The sequence below is a fragment of the Netta rufina genome (assembly GCF_964035555.1).
Source record: "Netta rufina genome assembly, chromosome: 2".
NCBI classification, from domain to species: domain Eukaryota; kingdom Metazoa; phylum Chordata; class Aves; order Anseriformes; family Anatidae; genus Netta; species Netta rufina.
Genome location: NC_140124.1, coordinates 37,094,110 through 37,112,273, shown reverse-complemented (window position 1 = coordinate 37,112,273; position 18,164 = coordinate 37,094,110). Strand labels below are relative to the sequence as shown.

Here is an 18,164-nt window from a genome sequence, read left to right as displayed (position 1 = left end):
TTCCTTTTTTTTTATTTTTCCCTCCATCTGTTTTAGGAATGTCTGTGCTCACTTCTCATTGTTTTTCTGATTGAGGCAGCTAGACTCCATATTTTGGGTATCAGTAACAAAATTTTTAATTTTACAATCACTGTGGTGGCTGTAATGTGCTATAGATCAGCTGAGAGTTTCTCTACCAGCATATTGTTTAGATGTATAAAATATATAAGACATCTTAAACAGAAAATCAGTAAGTACATTTTTAACACTTTTAAGATACTTTATTGCTCTCTGATCAGATATTTAGGAAGTATTTTACAAAGTTTGCATTTCTTAAGCATACAAACTAAGTTTAAATCTCAAGCAAAAACATGCATTTTACATGAGTAGTTTTTCACAAATCCTGTTCCAAAAGAGAGAACTTAGAATGAATGCCAGATTTTTTTTCTTTATCAGATTTCTTTTTTTTAAATGACTATTCAGTTACTGGATATTATTAACTAGAAACTTTTATGTAGTCATGTATTTTCTCTGAATTAAAGTAGTTCTGTAGATCGATTCAGGCTATGTACTTTCATGAGAGAACGAAGACCTGCCTACAGCATCTGGGAGGTGCAAGCAAAGCTAAATTAGTTGTCTTGGGAAGCAGAAATGTGGTGTCTAGAGGTTAAAACTAGTCTCCTTTTCTGCATCCCAGCTGTGCATATGATCTGGAATAAATGGGACAAGATTGAGAAGAAAGGTGGTAATTTATTATTGCCTTGGACCATTCTCTTTCCTGACTCCACCTCATTCCCTCAGGAGCAGGGAGGAAACAGCAGAGTTTCAGACGAGTGACTCACAAGGCTGCTTGAAGTATTGCAGCTTTATATTCATGGTGATGCTGAACACTCATCTCTGCTTATACGCGGGGAACACTTTAGTAAATACTGTAGCTAAATTATTCAAAAAACTGCTTATCTTTTGTTTGTGCACCATGCTTGTGCACGGACAGCTGTACAAGTAGTATGAGTGATCTTTGTCTTCTGAGGAGACCCGTAGCTTATGTCTTAGACTTGCAGAGCTGATACAGATTGTTTAAAAATAAAATAAAAGCCTTATTTTATTTGGTTTAAAATTTTTCATATTTACTGGAACCAGGCAGAACAATTTCCTTCCTTTCCTAGATCATTAATTATACAAAATACAAAGTGAAACCAGTTGGATTAATCTCACCCCAGAGGAAAAAAAAAGCTTGATAAATGCTGGTAGAAATCTCTGTTTAGGTGGGTTTATTGAGACTGAATGTTCTTCACTGAGGTTTTCAGTGTCATCCACAGCACTGCTGTACAGTCCTCTGCTCATCAATTCCTAGAGAAAAGGGTAGATCTATAGAAAAGGTTACTATTTTTAGCTGCTTCCAAGTTCATGTTTTGTTTCTGCCTGGTGCAGATGTGGCTGCTGTCATCTATTTTTTAGTCTGCAGGCTGCATTTTTGCGACGTGCTTTCTTTATATCCACCCATGAAGGCCTCTTGGAACTTGATTTTCTTAAAGACAAATTATTTGACCATGACAATTTTTTCTAATTTGCCAGAAGTTAATATATTTTACTCCTTAAAATTTTAGAGTTGAGTATGGAGATTTTATGTTGCAAACAATTAGATATCACAGATGCTGTCAAATCGCCCAAGTCCCAGTAGAAATGTGTTTTTTCTTTTAAGATTAGTCTATACTCAACTCTTCTTTCCTTCTACTCATTTAATAAGCTTTCTTATACGAAATTTAATCTAGAAACTTTCGAGGGCTTTGGAGAAGATGGATGTTGATGACCCACTGAACTTTAGTTTTATTAGGATTAACTGAGAAGTATATTTTAAGAGATGCATTATTCTTTATTCATACCTTTGTGAGGTTCTGTTATGATTCCTAGGTCAGTTTAGGGAGAAGAGTTTTAAATTAATCCTCTTGAATTCACCCTGCCTTCATTCTCTGTTAATAGTATCTCTTCTCCATCTCTGAAAATTATTAGTTTCTATATAATCCGGTGAAATCCTCAAACTTTGCTTTGGTTTCTTTCAGTAGAATTGTGACCTCAAGCTTTTGACTCTTAGAATAGCTGTTACTACCTGTTAGGCAGCATTAAAAACTCGTATTTTGCAAACCAGAGGATACCTTGGGTATGTTTTGAACCTGGAGGAAGAGATGGGTAGAGGTGGTGTTTCCAATGAGCTGAAAGCATTGCTCCCAATTGCTGGGGGTGGGAGGGGAGAGGATTGGTTTTATTAAGCATCCTCCAAGCCCTAGTTCACTGTAAGCAAACGTTAAATGTTTCTAGAGGTGAATTGTCCTTTGGGTATGAAAGTAATTGCACACACACATTTGTAGTGTTGAGTGGGTTTTTTGTCTGCTTACTTCCACGGTTTATAATGCCATCAGGATCAATATAGTATTGATTCGGTTGTGCTGCTTCTCTTCCTAGTGCCAGCTGTGATGCATTGGCTTTTAGCTCTTTGACCGTCGGAATGTCACCATTCAGAAACGCGTTGCGTTGTGCAAGACATAACACATTAACTTGCTTTGGCAAATAGTTGGTTTTATTTCAATTACAGGTAAGATTTCTGGAATAATTACCAGAGTAAATGAAAACGTTCTTGACTCTTCTGAGTTTTCATAGTACAGTAAGTGCGAAGTCCAGTACTTTTTATGTTAACTCTTGAATTTCTAACCAATATTTTTAAAGTCCACTTCGGAGTGTTAATTGCCAAGATCAAAACCAGACCAGTTTCAGATAAATGGAACTGAATTGTGTGTTATCTCCTATCTAGCAACCTGTCTAGTTGTGTAGTGGTAATTCCAAGGGAGAAGCATGGAACTCAGGTTTTGTTTGCTACACAAACCTTTCAGCTCTGGGAAAGGGTTCATTTTCACTTAATGTAGAGGTGTAGCAGGAATACCATTACCTAACAAATGCATGCTTGCGTATATAGTATGAAAATCAAGTTTGCATTTCGTAAGTGTACTTTGCTTGTAGACTTAAAGTATGATTTTTATTTTTTTTTCCCAAAGGAATTTTTACTTACGCAAGTAAACTGCAGTGTCTGCTCCCTAGGGCATTTTTCACAAAAGGCAAAATATCCTCTAGGCTATTCTCCTCCGCGTTCCTTAGCAGACGGCGGGGTGTTGCAATAGATGAGCCTTGAGGATATTCTAGTTTTTATTTAAATGATTTTTGCTGTGGCCAAGGAGAACATGAATGTTCATATGTATTCATATGACTCTGTGCTATTTATTCTTAATAATTTTTTTTTGAAATGCTACAACAAAGCAGTGCCGTGTACCAACCATTGCTTTTTGTGATTAAAACCAGAAGTATGAAATTGCAAAATAACCAGACCCCGTGTAATGAACAGAATACATTTATAAGGTTGAGTGTTATTCATATGCTGTAAATGAGAACATTTGGGAAACTTGAATCTTAGCTGAAATTTCGTAGTGAATCAGAAACGTGAGTTATATTCTGCCACGCCAACCATCCTGAGCTCAAGGAGCCCTAGACCAGGTAACTCCTGTGCACCTATAAAAACCTTCATCTGTGTGAAGCTGTCAGCAGGTTGGTCCTAAGCAATTTATTCTGTTGCAGCGAAGCTGTTGTAGGCATTATTTTAAAAGAGTGGTGACATGAGCTCTTCCTTCCCGTGGCCCCCAAAGATGGGAATTCACCGCATCTGTTAATACCCAAACCATTTAATACACCATTTCAACCTGCCATTCTCTCTGCCTGGATTAATATGGAAGATATGAGAAGGAATGGCTTCTGGAGGAGCTGTGAAGTTCAACTTGTTCTCTCTGCTGACAAATGGAGATTGGAGCAGCCCTGGAAAGATGCTGGCAGTGCCTCCACCTAGCGCGGCACCAACCAAAGCCCTCCTCTGTTCCCCAGCACCGAAGCTTATCCAGCGACTCCGGCAGCAGCCATTTACATAATACACCCACAAACCAGCACTGCTTCAGCAGATTCAGGCTGAAATATTTATTTAGCAACTTGCAGGGCTTCATTATATTCTGATTATACCTTGGGTATATTTTTCAGGGACAGGGCATGTTTGTCTGTACTCATTGCAGAAAGCCGTGGGTTTGGTCATTAAGGGCTGGCTTTTAGCAGTCACCTGATTGTGTTAAGAGTGGTTTTATTTTCATTTCATCTTCAGAGGGATTTTTGAGGGGGAGCTCCTCGTCTTCAAGGAGTTAAGCAAGGGCTGTGGTGCTGCTCTGTCCGGTGCCATATGAAAGCAGTTAAAAGCTGGAATTGTTTACTGCCGAAATCCTTGTTAGTCAGCAGGGCACTTACACCAGATTTCTCTGCGGCTTTTAGTGGAAAACATTAAACAGGCGCTCTTGCTTCAGTTACAGAAATTCTACGTTTTCGGCTCAGTTAGTCACAGAGCTGGCACAAGCGTAACTGCAAAGACTGCCCCCAAAAAGGGCGCCTTTTTCCTTTTTTTTTTTTTTTTTTTTTGGTGTGCCAGAGGAAGTTGCACTGCGAGCAGCAGCTCGGCTCTGTGAGTGTGACATGTGAGCATTACGAGGCATTTCAGCCTGCGAGCCTGCAGTCGGTGCTCAGTTGGAGCGCCGCCGCTGTGGCTGTGCGTCGCGCTCTGCTCGGACGGGCAGGCTCGTATAAGCTGATCATATAATTCAGCCCGTCAGGGGAAAATTAAAAAAAAAACAACAACTGATAAGCAGAACCTTTAACCGAAGAGGAAAATCAGGTTGGCACAGCGACAGCTGTTCGAATAAAGAAGTTGGCTCGGAGAAGATGCACGGAGCCTGATTTTTTTTTTCCTTTTTTTTTTTTTTTTCTCCTCCGTTCAATCTGAATGAAGACTATCACGGGAACTGCGTTCACGTGGTGAGCAAAAGACCCACTTGAGTGCTGAGCTGCTTTTTGCAGCAGGAGTCTCGGGCAGCAGTTTGAGCTCCTGCGTGCGGTGGCTGGGTCGTTGTGCTGAAGCCTCCTTCCTCATCCTGACGCCTGCCCTGATGGAGGAGCCACGGCTGCTGCCTGGCGCAGGAAAGACGGACGCTCCTCATCGCTGGTGGCGCTGAGGGAGTGAAAACTGTTCGTGTTCCTGTCATCTGGGGAGCCTGGCTTAAACCGGCGACATTATCCGAGGAGTTGCATTGTCCCCGGGCTCTGACTCATCGCATGTAAATGTACCGCAGCCTCGCCGTACATTGCAGATATTTCCATCGCACGGGGAAGAATTACTCCCCTCTCTCCGCCTTCTGAGCAACTGCTGGGAAGCAGATGTCCTTTTGGGACGGGCTCTTTTCGCCGCCGAGGGATGGAGCCGTAGAAGCGCAGCAGAGTCAGAGCCCGCGTGCGTTTTGGGGCAGCGGAGAGCCCGCTGCTGCTGGCCTGGCGGTGCAGGACCGGCTGTAGCCGCGGCCGTCTCCGTTGGGGCGATTGTTCCCCGCTGGTGCTCGGCACAGCGGGGTCATGGCTCCCGTGACAATGCCAGCCCTGTGTGGGTAGAGGCGTGCGGCTACAGCGGGGCTGTCACGGGGGCAGAGCTGTCAGACGCGAGCGGCCTGGACCGAGGGGTATTGGCAGCCGCTGTTCCGCAGCCCCTCCGTTGCGGTTTCGATGTTTCGCGGCGTTTTATTGAGGAGGAGAACTTCCCGAACGGCTCGGGGGGGGTTCAGCCTGAAAAAATGAAGCGTGGGGGGGGATTGCCATGTCCTTTTTTAATCGGCCGTGCGCCAGCAAGTCGGTGAGTGTGTGTGAGGCAGGTGAGAGCCCCTCCGATGCGCTCCCTGGTGTGACACCTGCAGCCTGCTCCCCGAAACACAGTCGCTGGTGTTTTTTTGTTGGCTTTTGCTTCCCCAAACGGATCGAATGAGTCGGGTCTGTATTGTTGTTTTGGAGGAGGAGGAAGATGATGCTCCCACGTTTATTTCCAAATTGCCTCAGGAAAATGTATCTTTGCGTCCATCGCCCTCTGGAAACGTGCTGGTAAGGCGTGTTGTCTCTTGGCATATTTCTCCTTTATAATGCTCTTGCAAACACCAGGGGAAACTTTCATAAGGTTAATGCGAGCTTGCATGATGTTGAAACGAGATGAGGCAGCAATGCTGACTACACTAAAGAGGGAAAAAGTTGAACCTTCATTGTAGAATGAATATTTGCAGGAGCTCACTCTTTTGCGTGTAACTTTATTTCTGGTGCAGCAATGACAGATCTCGACTCTTGCAGAGCAGCAGAGGGTTTTTAGAGGGCTTGGTGAATGTGTTTCCCTCGCTCCACTCCTCATTCCTCAGTGGTACATTTATGCCCTACCACTTTAGAAACTGATGTAAGGATTATATTGCAATTATATGCTGTGTTTATTTTGAGAAGTGATACAGTGTACAATGTACATTGAGCAACAGCGGCTATAAGCTAAAACAGAAAAATAGCATAAGCCTTAATCTAAATGTAATTGTTAGATTCAAGCTATCACTTATGCAAAATGGTCAATGCTGTGGGGACTGGGCTTTTATTTCTTTCAATTATTTTGTTAAGTGACCGACTAAAATCTTGCTGGCATATCTCAGCAGCTTTCCTTACTTACTAAGAAGTCCTGCTATATTTAGTAATAGATGCGTGTGAGTGTGAATTTGTTGCCATACTTATCTGATGCACTTTGCTTTCTCACTCCTTCTAAACAGGTGAAAAATTTCTAGTAAGTTTAGTCACTTGCTATTGCAAAAAGAGGGTTGTTTACTTATATTGTGTAGAATTCATGGTATGTAATAACAGCCCCAATTTTATTATGAGGGGTTCTATTTTCAACTGTTATAAGCTAGTCTTTTTTTAAAAAAATATATTTTATATATATATATATGTTTCATTGGTTATTGCAGTGACTTAGAGTGTGTTTGCGTGTCTGAGCTTTTTAAAGTTTGCAATTCTTTCAATTCTAAATATTGCCTCTGGTTTCCTGATTTCACTGCCTGGAATGTTTGATTTTTGTCCTCATCTTGTGTTTGTGGTCTGTATCAGAACACCATACATGTATTGCTAAAAACTGGAATGGAGTTATGTTCTTAAGATATGTTTTTTTTCATTTCAGCCACCATTGGTTCAAGCTATATTTAATGGAGATCCTGATGAAGTTCGAGCACTAATATTTAAGAAAGAAGATGTTAATTTTCAGGTAAAACCAAACTCCATTAGCTTTGATTACAGTCTAATTTTGTTTTTGATACAGCTTTCTGCTCTACTAATCACTTTAAAACTTTGCTAATTCAAGAGCTGTAAATTCTAGAGCTTTTATGTAATAGCCAAAAATAAGGCCTATAGGTACACTTAATGCACTTAATCCTTAAAGAGGAGCGGAGAAATTTGTATTCCTATAGCTTTCTAGATGTATGTTGTTACTAAAGACTTAATTTTATATTTCTTTCAAATGTTAGTTCTGCAGTTTGTAGTTCTGAAGTTTGTATATACAGTTTAATCAGGGCTTTTTAGAAAGTAAGACTAGTTACGGGTGATGTAGAGTTTGATTCTTTTTACATGAAATAGAGCCTAGTGTATATTAGACAATTAAAGAAAATAGTTTGGAGCTTCCAAAGGTAGGCTTAAGAATGGATTTTAGAGAGGGAAGCCTAGTGATTGTATTGACCTGTAAAATAGGAAATATTGCTTATGTGTCCTGTTTGTGGTGCTGTGAACCCAGGCATTGCAGACTTTTAAAAATTGTACTGAAGATAAATTGAGTTTGTTCCAACTTGGGTGAAATTCAAGGATCTGAACAGCATGCGGTTACTGTATTTACTTTCTATTAAAATCCTCATATGCATCTCTGACATTATGCAAGATAATGTTGCATAAGCTTTTTATATCTATTAGGAATTGTTTTGATTATTAAGGCGGACTGACATTAGCCATTTAAGGTGTAGCACTACAGCAATGTGGGCAGTTGTTTCTCCTCCAACTGCATCAGAACAAGAGGGATACGGAAAAGCTAAGGCTAACGTCGAGATGCTACTTAGTGGCCAGTGTGAGACCACGATCATTGTTTAACTTTTGTCCTTAACATATGTAGAGCCAAAAGCAAATATTTAGTTAGGCGTGTGTATTTTGACATTTCAAAGCCTTCTGTGGAATTTGTATCTGACCAGTGCCAGCTGCAGCGTTTGGGAGTCCTGCCATTGTCTCGTGGAGCTTGAGTAGGGCCCTGTAAAGAAACTTGCTGTCAAAGTGGAAGTTTTGTTTGATAAGGTTCTGGTTTCCCCCTTCTCCTTTTTCATTAGTTTTGCGTGTTCTTCATCAAAATTCTGTGATGGAGTACATCTTATCAAATGCCATCATCTTCTGTTCAGTCATGAGAGCGCTTGTTCTGTATGTATGTCTTCCCTATCTATTCATATGGATTCTGGTCATGTCGTTGGCATGTTCATTTTTAAAAACCCATTAGTCTGTATTATTTCATTTATATTTCTCTTTGTACAAGTCGGGTTTAGCATTCACAGATGTAGTGCCCGTAAACAAAGCAAGGGCTGTATCTTTCTGCTTTTTTAATTATTTATTACAGAAGCCTTTGCTAGATTTCAGTATGCACACACTAGTGGTTTTGTTTAGTTTTTGTTCTGCCTCAACATTTGTCAAACAGGCATTGTCTGTCCATAAATGCAAAATAAGTAGATGTGCTTAAATAGGAAAGCAAGTTATTGTTTCATGCTTCATCATAAGGGTTACTTTAGACTGCCAGGTAGCTATAGTGAGGAAAAATATTGTAAATAGAATATTCAATAATCTGTTTGTTTGGTTTTTACACGTGTATGCGTGCTAATTCTTGACAACTCTTTGCTATGGATACTTATAGACCCCTTATAGGCCAACTGGATACTTATAGACCCTGTATAGACCATGTACATATCTTAGACTAGTGCCACCCAAGGAACATTTAGCATGTAGCCAGAACAAATATGCAATTTTTTTCACAGCCACCTTCCTCAACTTAGGCAGATGCTTATCACACATGACCACTCCTTTCTAACATGGTGGTAGTCCTTGTCCTACTGCGGTATTTACTGCAAAATTCACATACATCCCTCAAAACACTCTTTGTCAGGACTGAATGAGCATAAAAAACCTCCCAGTCATTCGGTAGAAATGAAGTAAACTGCCCAGTGAACTTTGTGCATTTGCATGTGTGGTGTTTTTCTTGGGTTTTGCATTTGGTGTACGTACTTGACTGGAGGCAATGTATTCCTGCGTGGTCTAGATCCAAACTTTTCCCCTGAGTTGTGTGTTACGAATTTGTGTGTTACGAAGTTGTGTGTGGCCAGAAGGAAGGGGAAAAAGTGAAGAAAACCAAGTGGCTATGTATGCTTCCTAATAAAGAGAAGGATCGTGATAGACTGTTGTGGGCTCTCTTAGAACCCGGGTATGTGTTGGATTTTTTTCCACTTAGCTATCCAAGTGCTTCGGTACAGTTGTTTGAATTCCAGAGCTGTTCCCTCCAATGCCTCTGCAGTCTTTTCCCCTCTCAATACCAGCTAATTATCTTGCAGTTTGTCTGCTAATAGCTAGGATTCCTTCCTCCCTTCCACGCAGCGGTGGCTTGGGTTATGTAACTGGAGACTGAGTTCAGCAAATAAATTGTGCCCAGAAGCGAGCTGAAGACAGAGCTGCTCGAGGGCTCTGTTGTGGCAGGGACATTCATCTAGGAAAGGTGTTGGTGCCTTGATAAAATGTATATTTTTTTCCTTTCTGTTATCATCCAGCTTCATTTACCTTTTTCACTTTTGCCATATATATCATCTTTAACATTAATGACAACTGGCTTAATGCTCTGTTAGGTGGGTCTGTGTGTTTGGCTTCCTAAAGCAAGGCTGTGGTTTGCTCCTACGGTGTTGCCTACAGACCAGGCTCAGGTTGGGCTGTCTTAGAGCATTATTCCTAATGCAGCTGATGCCTTGTCCCATAGGGTTATATTTAGGAAGAATCTGAGACGGGTGGCCTTTCATAGCACGAGTTCCCGTGTGCCAATGCTAAGATGATGTACTGATAGCAACCTTTTGCAGGAAGAAAAGACAGCTTTTTCAGGAAGAAGGTTGTTCTCTGTTCGTGTCACAGTTACCAGCTCTCTTGAGTCAGTCTGAGTCTAGATTTAGAAAGTATGTATTGTATTCAACCCTGCAGCTGTAATGTTTTGGGAAGAAAGAGCAAATTGAGCATGTTCTTTACCTGCTTAAACTGTGGTTCAAAAAGGCTTGCCTTCTTGGCGTGTACAATTTTTTTTTAGACAAAACTGATCTGTGGGAAGTTTGATCAATGATATTTTTGGAAGGTGCAATCTCTGAGGCTCCAATTATGGGAAAAATGGAGGAAAAGGGATTGCTTTTCCCTCCCCTTCCCCAAGAGCACTGGAGAAGCTGTGGCTGCTTGTTTCATGAATCAGGCTTAAGTCACTCACATCACATATGTCGAGCCTGATAGAGTTTCTGTTATCCATATTGTGAGAGAGAGAAAGAGCACACACACACACACACATATATCTGTACTTATTACTGTTTCTCCCTTGTGCCATCCTGAGCTTTTGAGACTTGGCAGGAAGGAGAATGTTGTGTGATAACTGATCCGGTTAGTGTCAGTAAGAACTCTTTATTAGTTCATGGAGAGCATCAACATTTCAACATTTCCTGCTCTTGCTGATTAGAATAGCATGGATACTTTGAATTTTGTCCACTTTTCAGCAGTTAATTCTAGCTAACTAAACGATTTCAGCATTGCCTTTCATCAGTCAGGAATTGCCTTTTTTTTTTTCTTTTTTTTTTTTTTTAATTTGGAAGTCCATCACTGTCGGTAAACTTGTACCACTTCATTTGTAACCCAAACCTTTTATGATGTATGATGAGGTTCATGGATAATGAAAATGGAATAATTCATCTTAGCTATCTGTTACCAGTATGATTTTGTTAAGGGAACAGCAGCTCACTCTCAGAGGCTGTACATCTTCCTATTGAAATGATTGTTCCAAATCAGAACAGTTTTTCCTCCTTCTCCTAGACCTATCAGGATAGGATTTCCCACTATGAAAAGGGATCCTTCAGGTAACCCTATATTCAGGCTTTATAACCCGATTGCACTTGATCTTAGCTGAGGGAATAAACATCTGATCCTCTCTGGAAGCAGTGTCAGTGTGCCCCTTGCTCTTTTCACGCTGAAGCCAAGCAAGTGCTGCATTTGGAGGAATCCCAGAATCACACAGATGTCTCTCAATTTTCAGGAGTGCTCCCTGCTCCTATTTAAAATAGTGATTGACACATGTGATTAGTGACTTAAACATGAAACACCTGTGTCTTGCTGCTCAATATGCTTTGTGAGATTATAATAGATTTAAACCATGAAGCTGATTTCTGTGTGAGCTGTTGTTTTTTTCCCAACAGAAGATGTAAGACTGGAAAATGAAATCCCCTGTGCTGTACTGAGGACTGTAGCAATCAGGGTATCCAGGTGCTTTCTGTTCTACATGGTTGGCCATCTAGCACAGCTCTGAATTTAACAGCACTTTTCTATAGCAAGTAACCAAAAAAATTATAAATTAAAGCTACTATTTTGGAAAATGCCAACAACAACAATGAAAAAAAAAAACCAACAACAAAGACGTACAACTAAGCAGTTTTTCCCCCCATGTATTACATAGCAATAAAGCATTGGCCATAAATCCCAAGTTTTGTTCCTGGGGCTGGCAAGGCAATTGATCCAGCAGCACCACCACCGTGCCAGGTGGGAAGAGGAGAGCCAAGTGCTAAGTGAGAGCTAAGTGGATCTGCCTTTGTTATTCAGAGCTGCAGGGCTGCTGCGTGGACAGAGCTGCGGTACAGGTGTGGGCTCCATTCCCAGCCCTGCCAAGTGTGGGTTTGCATAACTTCTCGTTGGTGTTATTTGCATTTCAGGAAAATGTTGCTGAGTTTCCCCCTAGGGTAAGATATGACGACTTCCTTGATTTCCTCTTTGGTTTTGGTTTTTAATTTATTTTACCCTGCATGTCATTGCATATGCTGACGGAGAAAGAAAATTGGCTTGTTAGTCTGGTTGCAAGGGTAGTACTGCTCACGCAGCATTGGGCACCAGGAGAATTAGAGGTTGCAGAAAATACCAGTTACCTGAGCAATTTTGGAATAAATAATGAAAATTAAAGCACAATTTAAAAAAAAAAAAAAAGATACTTTGACATGATGCTGGTGTTGGTCAAAGTCCTAAAGGAGGTTAAATAGAAAAAATAGGTAATGGTTTCCTCGTTTTCATCTTTATACTGATCTCATGGGCTAGATTCTGGAGTAACTATTTCTTCTCTGGGGTTATCAGTGTGGTGTAGAAGAGGGAAGCCTGAATTGACTAGCTGAAGCATGGAACATACTATGAAATTCAGTGGAATTTGGTGTTCTGATCATGCAGATAAATTATGTACTGATTTTGGATCTAAAATTTTTTTTTGTGGGAAACGAAACTACTTTACACTGTAATTCAGCAATTATTTTGAAGTACCTCTAAATGTATAGAACCCTACATAGGCCTTGCTTAAAATCAGATAAACAAAATGTCATAATATGTAACGAGGGAAAAGTAATCTTTAGGAATTTTTAATGTTTGTTATGTTTCTGTTCATTATCTTTTTGTAGCCATTTATTTTACCAAAGTAAATGAATAATAAGCGGATTTTTTCTGGTTTTAAAAAAAGCATGCGTGCAGCTACAGTTGTAAATTTTAATTTGACACCTCTATACCTCTTAATCTCTTTTGGCATTAATTGCTTTGAATAAATTCTTTCAGTTATCCCTTTTGTTCTCAGTACCTTTTGTAACCTAAGTCCCATTAGGGTAAGAATTTGCCATTTAGACATCTGGAAGACATTGCTCAGAGCAGGTTAGCACATGGCACCCTTCAAACAGTGGCAGTTCCTCTGCAATACCGTGTTTCTTGCTTGGGGGTGTCTGGGAAGCCATCGGGAGGCTGTGGAAATGGGTCCGAAAGCAGTGGGGAGCACTGACTGCTTTGCACAGAAATTTGCATGGGTCAGATAAAAGCGGTAGGGAGACAGGTGTGTGCAATCCCTGCTCCTTTCCAGTTCAGGGATCCTCTGGGCATTGATCAGAAGAAAGTTTTGTCATATTTGTGATGTTTTGTTGCTTGCATGCGTGCAGTTCAATCATTTTTTCAGGCCAATTCGTCCTGTAGCTGCTGTTGTTACGAGGTAAAAGCTTCTGGCAGTCAGAATAAAGCCACCATGGGGCCTTCCTATCTAAACTGATGAGGAGAAATAGTAAAGCCTAGCATAATGTAGCAAAGGCTAAGCAGGAATGGTGCACCATTTTTGACTCTTCAAGCAGTGTTTTTGAAGAGATGAGAGAGCATGCCTTTACCAACCAGCCTATTTGTCTCAAGCGTGCATCAGACGCAGTGCTGGAACTGTTTTGTCAAATTCATGCACGCGATGTAGACTGTTTGCATGAAGGGCTTTTTTGCTGGCAGCTGCGGTTGGCAACAAAAACTTGCACTAACGTATTTGGTGCTGTGAGGCAGCATCTCATTGTATTCCCTGGCAGCACAGACTGTGCAGGCAGCTCTCTGACTTCTGGTTTGCTGACTTGAATGTCAGGGAAGAATTAACAAAGCATCGAGGAAAAAAAAATAACATGTTTTGAAGAACACTTTTTTTTTTTTTTTTGAGTTCCTATCTTAATAGTTCAGAGTATGAACTCGTTCTTTCATTATGGAATGGAAAAATCCCAGATATTATGGATATTTGTGAGTTCTCATCGCTTGACAATATGATGAGAACGTATAATGAGTTATAACTGAGTTTGGCAGTAGTTATTTTAATTAATTTTTGTCCTTTGAATTGTTTAGCAGTGACTGGATGCAAGTTTTCATACAAATAAAAGTATATTGAAATGTATATTGAAAAGACAGATGTGTGTTTGTATATGTATACATCTATATAAGTTATACAAGTTATATATAAAATATGTGTGTACAACAAAAAGTAGTTTTTCTAGTGGCACTAAACATACAGTGAACTGAGAGTGAGAGCAGGCCTTTGAAATCCCTGTAGAAGGTCAGAGAGGAAATGTTTCTGTGTAAGCAAATACTAATAATGAAAATTGAAACAAAATAATACTAATGAGGAAAAATCCTCCAATTAAAACATACTATTTAGAAACATCGAGCTTGATTCAGTGCAGCAATTCTTGCCTCACTGTCTCTATTCAGAGCCCAATATCAGATGCTGTAGTAGAGAATCTGAAAAATCTTATATTGGGCAAATGTGGGCCACTGCTACCTTGCAGAGAGCAGCAGGTGAAGTCAGGGTTGGAATAAATCATAAAACAAACAGAGTATGCCTTGAGACACTTCCATGGCTAACTGTTCATTGAGTGATTTTTGTTACCCATCTTACTAACAGAAGATACAGCTATCGTCTCCAGAAAAGATTTCTAATGAGAATTGAGAGAACTTTTCCAATTAGTTGGAGGCATTTTAAGCAGTTGATGGCTGTATTTAATTTGGGATGTTTTTACTTTGCAAGGGGTATATGCAAACATATTTTTCTTATACTACTTTCTACCATATGTATAATCTCAGAGATTCATGGTAGCACTCATCTTCTCAATCTTGTTTGCCCTTGGACTTCCAATAAAATACAGCCATAAAACAAGAGCAAGATGTGTTTCTCCATAAACTTCAGCTTGGACTCCCCTCCAGAGTGCATTTCAATGTACCGTATTGCCTTCTGATGCTAGATACTCTCTGCAATAAACTTTCTTAATGTTTCCACCACAAACAGGAACCCTCATTTCCTGTGTGACCAGCCTGATGAGTCATGAGACTCCTGCTTTATGAAGCATTCACTTAATTGAAATTTCCTTACATACGAAGAAATGGTAGGAAAATTCTGTGAAGAATCCTCTTTATTGAGAGTGTCTGTGGTCCTCTGCAGACAGGAGCAGGTTCTGCCTGCTTGGAGGTGGCAGGCATGCATCAGTACATAAAATGGCCCTGAAGTAGTTCCCTTGCAAGAAGATCTCAGGTTTGTCTCTTAGAATGGCATTATGAGCACAGGTAAATGGGAGAGATTTTCTAATTAAAAAGATACAAAGTTAGCTTACGACATTTCTTGCCACTGAACATGGCAGAGTTCAGTGAGTTGTTTTTTTTTTAAGGGAATAGATAGAGTTTAGCACTACCATGTGGGAATATTCAGGGGTTATTTTAGTAAAGAATTAAGTTCTTCATAACAAGAATATTCATGTGAAGGGTCTGAAGGGGATAAGAAGAAACTTTGCTACAGGGAAGCTTTCCCTATAGGAAAGTTTCTTCTACTTCTTAAAGGAACTGCTAAGAAGCTCTTTGTTTCATGGATCTGAAGCATGGGTTAGAGACCTCATTCTTCTGAGTGTTGTGGAAACTTGCGGCAAGTTGTGTCTGTATCCTGCTAAGAGTATCCACCAGCTGCTCAAAGATTTAACTTTGCAATATAGTAGTTATTTACTGTTACTTAACTTTATTACAGTTGTAGGTTTCCTGTTCGTTAGTGTGGAATGTTTTTCAGGCCTGTCATCTGTAATGAATAATCAGATCGCTTATTTCCTTTCAGTGTGGCTTAGAGAGTGAATCATGTTTTTCAGCCTCAATTTAAAGTGCGTCCACATGGTGTTGAGTTCCTCTTCTGCAGAAACGGATTTACAATGTTTATAATACAAACCTGCCTAATTAGGCATCTTCCTTCAGAATCAGAACCCTTGAGGACAGAACCTCGCAAGTCCAAAGAGAAATAAACCTTTGCTTTATGTTGGCAGCACTGTTTTTAGTCTATGCAAGGGAGATTTTCAAAAGAATTGAATTATCACTTTTATTGGAGGAATATAAACAAACCTCCAGCAGAGTTACAGGATGATCTGACTAACGCCAACAGATCGCTGCTTGGCACGGTGTGTTCTGTGGACAGTAGCTCTCAGAAGGTACCACTGCATAGGTTGGGAATTCTTAACTTAAAGATATGTTTATAAATAAAAATAAATATTCTTTAGAGACTTAGTAAGAATTAATAAGAGAATTAATGTTAGTATGGTGTACTAGTCACACTAATATATTCTGCTTCTCATCAGGTCTAGTAAGCTTGCCTAGCAGTATGCTAATGTGGTTGTAATGTTTGCTAAACTGGGCAAACAAGCTTCGATATCTACATGGCACTGCTGCTACCCTATTGGTCGTGTACTCTATTTGTTTTACAGTAATTGGGGATTTGACAGACAAGTTTTGTTCTGGTCATTGTTATTCTTTTAACACTGAGAAATTGGCATCGATTTAGAGAGCCATGAATAATTAGATCAAATTCAAATGTGTTTCAAGAATTCTGTGTTCAAATCTCTACTGCGATTCTCGTTAGTGATAATGATTTTATAGATAATTTTTGATTTGTCACAGTACTTTTAGTGATCATAACCTTACTGAAATTTGTAGCCTTCAGAGAGTATTTGAAGTTTTGCATTTCCTGCTGCTTTTACAAAACAAACTTACAGCAAGGTCTTGAATAGTTGCAGCTTACTGGGGTTACTCCTGGAACTCGCTGTGCCTGTCATGCACAGGGCTGGTATGTGAGAACAGAACATCCCCGCTCAAAGAGCAGAGAGAAGAAAAAAACTCTGTGGACTTAATGCGTATTAACATCCAACATCGACACAGTCCTTAAAGAATGCGCTGCTGGTAACAGCAAGAGAGGACTTGAATTTACTGATTATTTATAGTAACTTTCCAGGAGAAAACTCTGTATATATATTTATATATATATGCAGAGTACCTTTGAACAAAAACAATTTTTTCTGCCTTGTAAGTGGTTAAAGCTGCCTCACATATTGGTGGAATATCTAATGAACCATCAGTAATCAGTCCCTTACATCTACTCCAGCAAAGGTTGGATGTATGTCAAAAACTCGAAGGAGAAAGTGTCATTTTCTTGCTGCACTTAGCGGGGAGGCCTATCCCAGAAATGCCTGGGGAGAGGAGGGCTCCTGTGGGGCTGTCAGGAGGCAGCCAGGCCTGGGGAGCCTCACACTGGTGTCAGGTTGGAGGGCAAGTGAACTGTATGTTCCCTTTGCAGTGAGGCCCTGAGTTCACATATGGGGTCTGTCTGTTCTTTTTTCAGTGTTTAATAAAGCCCTATCTGATTACAATCCTTCCTGATCATGAATTTCATCCCCTTTGAGGGATGGGGAACCAACAGCTTCTCTGAGCAGCCTCACCGCCCTCACTGAACAGTTTCTTCCTCATGTCTAACGCAAACCTACCCTCTCTTATCTTAAAGCTGTTACCCCTTGTCCTATCACTACACCCCCTGACAGAGTCCCTCCCCAGCTTTCCTGTAGGCCCCTTCAGGCACTGGGAGGCTGCTGTAAGGTCTCCACTGAGCCTGCTCTTCTCCAGGCTGAGCAACCCCAACTCCCTCAGCCTGTCTTCATAGCAGAGGTGTGCAAGCCCTTCTGATCACCCTCCTGGCCCTGTCCTGGCCTAACTTACTCTGAGAAGAGGTATTAATGGTGAACATGCAACCTGAAAATCACATTTTATTTTATTTTTGTCACCAAGACAATGAGGTTAGTGAGGTAAAGACCTGACATGTACCGTCAGAGGCGAAGACCATCAGGCATGTACAGGGTTGTCATGCTAACGCTGGCCTTTGCAATGAAAAAGGCAGAAAACCCAGCTTTTCTGAACAAGAGTGTCATTGGCCTGGACATAATGTGGTGGATTTAAACTGGGATGGAGATGTGCATACCTTACCTAGTGTGGTGTGATCTTTCCCTGGAGCATAAACAGAGACTGTATTGTACTGTTTTCTCTCTTGGCATATTTTCTTATTTGTGTCCTCAAATATTACAGATAGATTACAGGGTGAGACGAGGCATTCACTATCCCTTACTCAGCCTGCTGTACGAGCACAGGCTCTGTTACATAATGTGCTTCACAAAGACTGTGTTCTCTCATGAAGGAAATTCCCTCTCTTTCACATACTGCTTTATTTTTTTCAAAACCAGTTTGAGTTATTTATTGTATTTTTCTTACCAGCAACTACAGTCCAACTAAAAGCTGGTAGTTTTTTTCCACTACACATTCCATGTAGATGTTTACAAATAATATATTTGGCATTTAGG

At 40.4% G+C, this 18,164-nt stretch overlaps 1 protein-coding gene across 6 annotated transcripts in view; it reads left to right on the top strand.

Annotated features, from left to right (window-relative positions):
- ANKRD28 (ankyrin repeat domain 28) overlaps positions 1 to 18,164 on the top strand; it is a gene marked incomplete at its 3' end in the record, with an annotated part of 114,897 nt that overhangs the window by 33,868 nt on the left and 62,865 nt on the right. For 4 of the 6 annotated variants that reach the window (XR_014618230.1, XM_084282233.1, XM_084282231.1 and 1 more), the window contains exons 1-2: positions 5,818 to 5,976; positions 7,076 to 7,159. Coding sequence is in view for 4 of the 6 variants with exons in the window: in XM_084282233.1 (XP_084138359.1) it covers positions 5,860 to 5,976; positions 7,076 to 7,159 (201 nt within the window). Of the gene's footprint in view, positions 1 to 4,809; positions 4,870 to 5,817; positions 5,977 to 7,075; positions 7,160 to 18,164 lie in introns of those variants that run through there. The other 2 variants (XM_084282234.1, XM_084282232.1) reach the window with 2 other exon arrangements.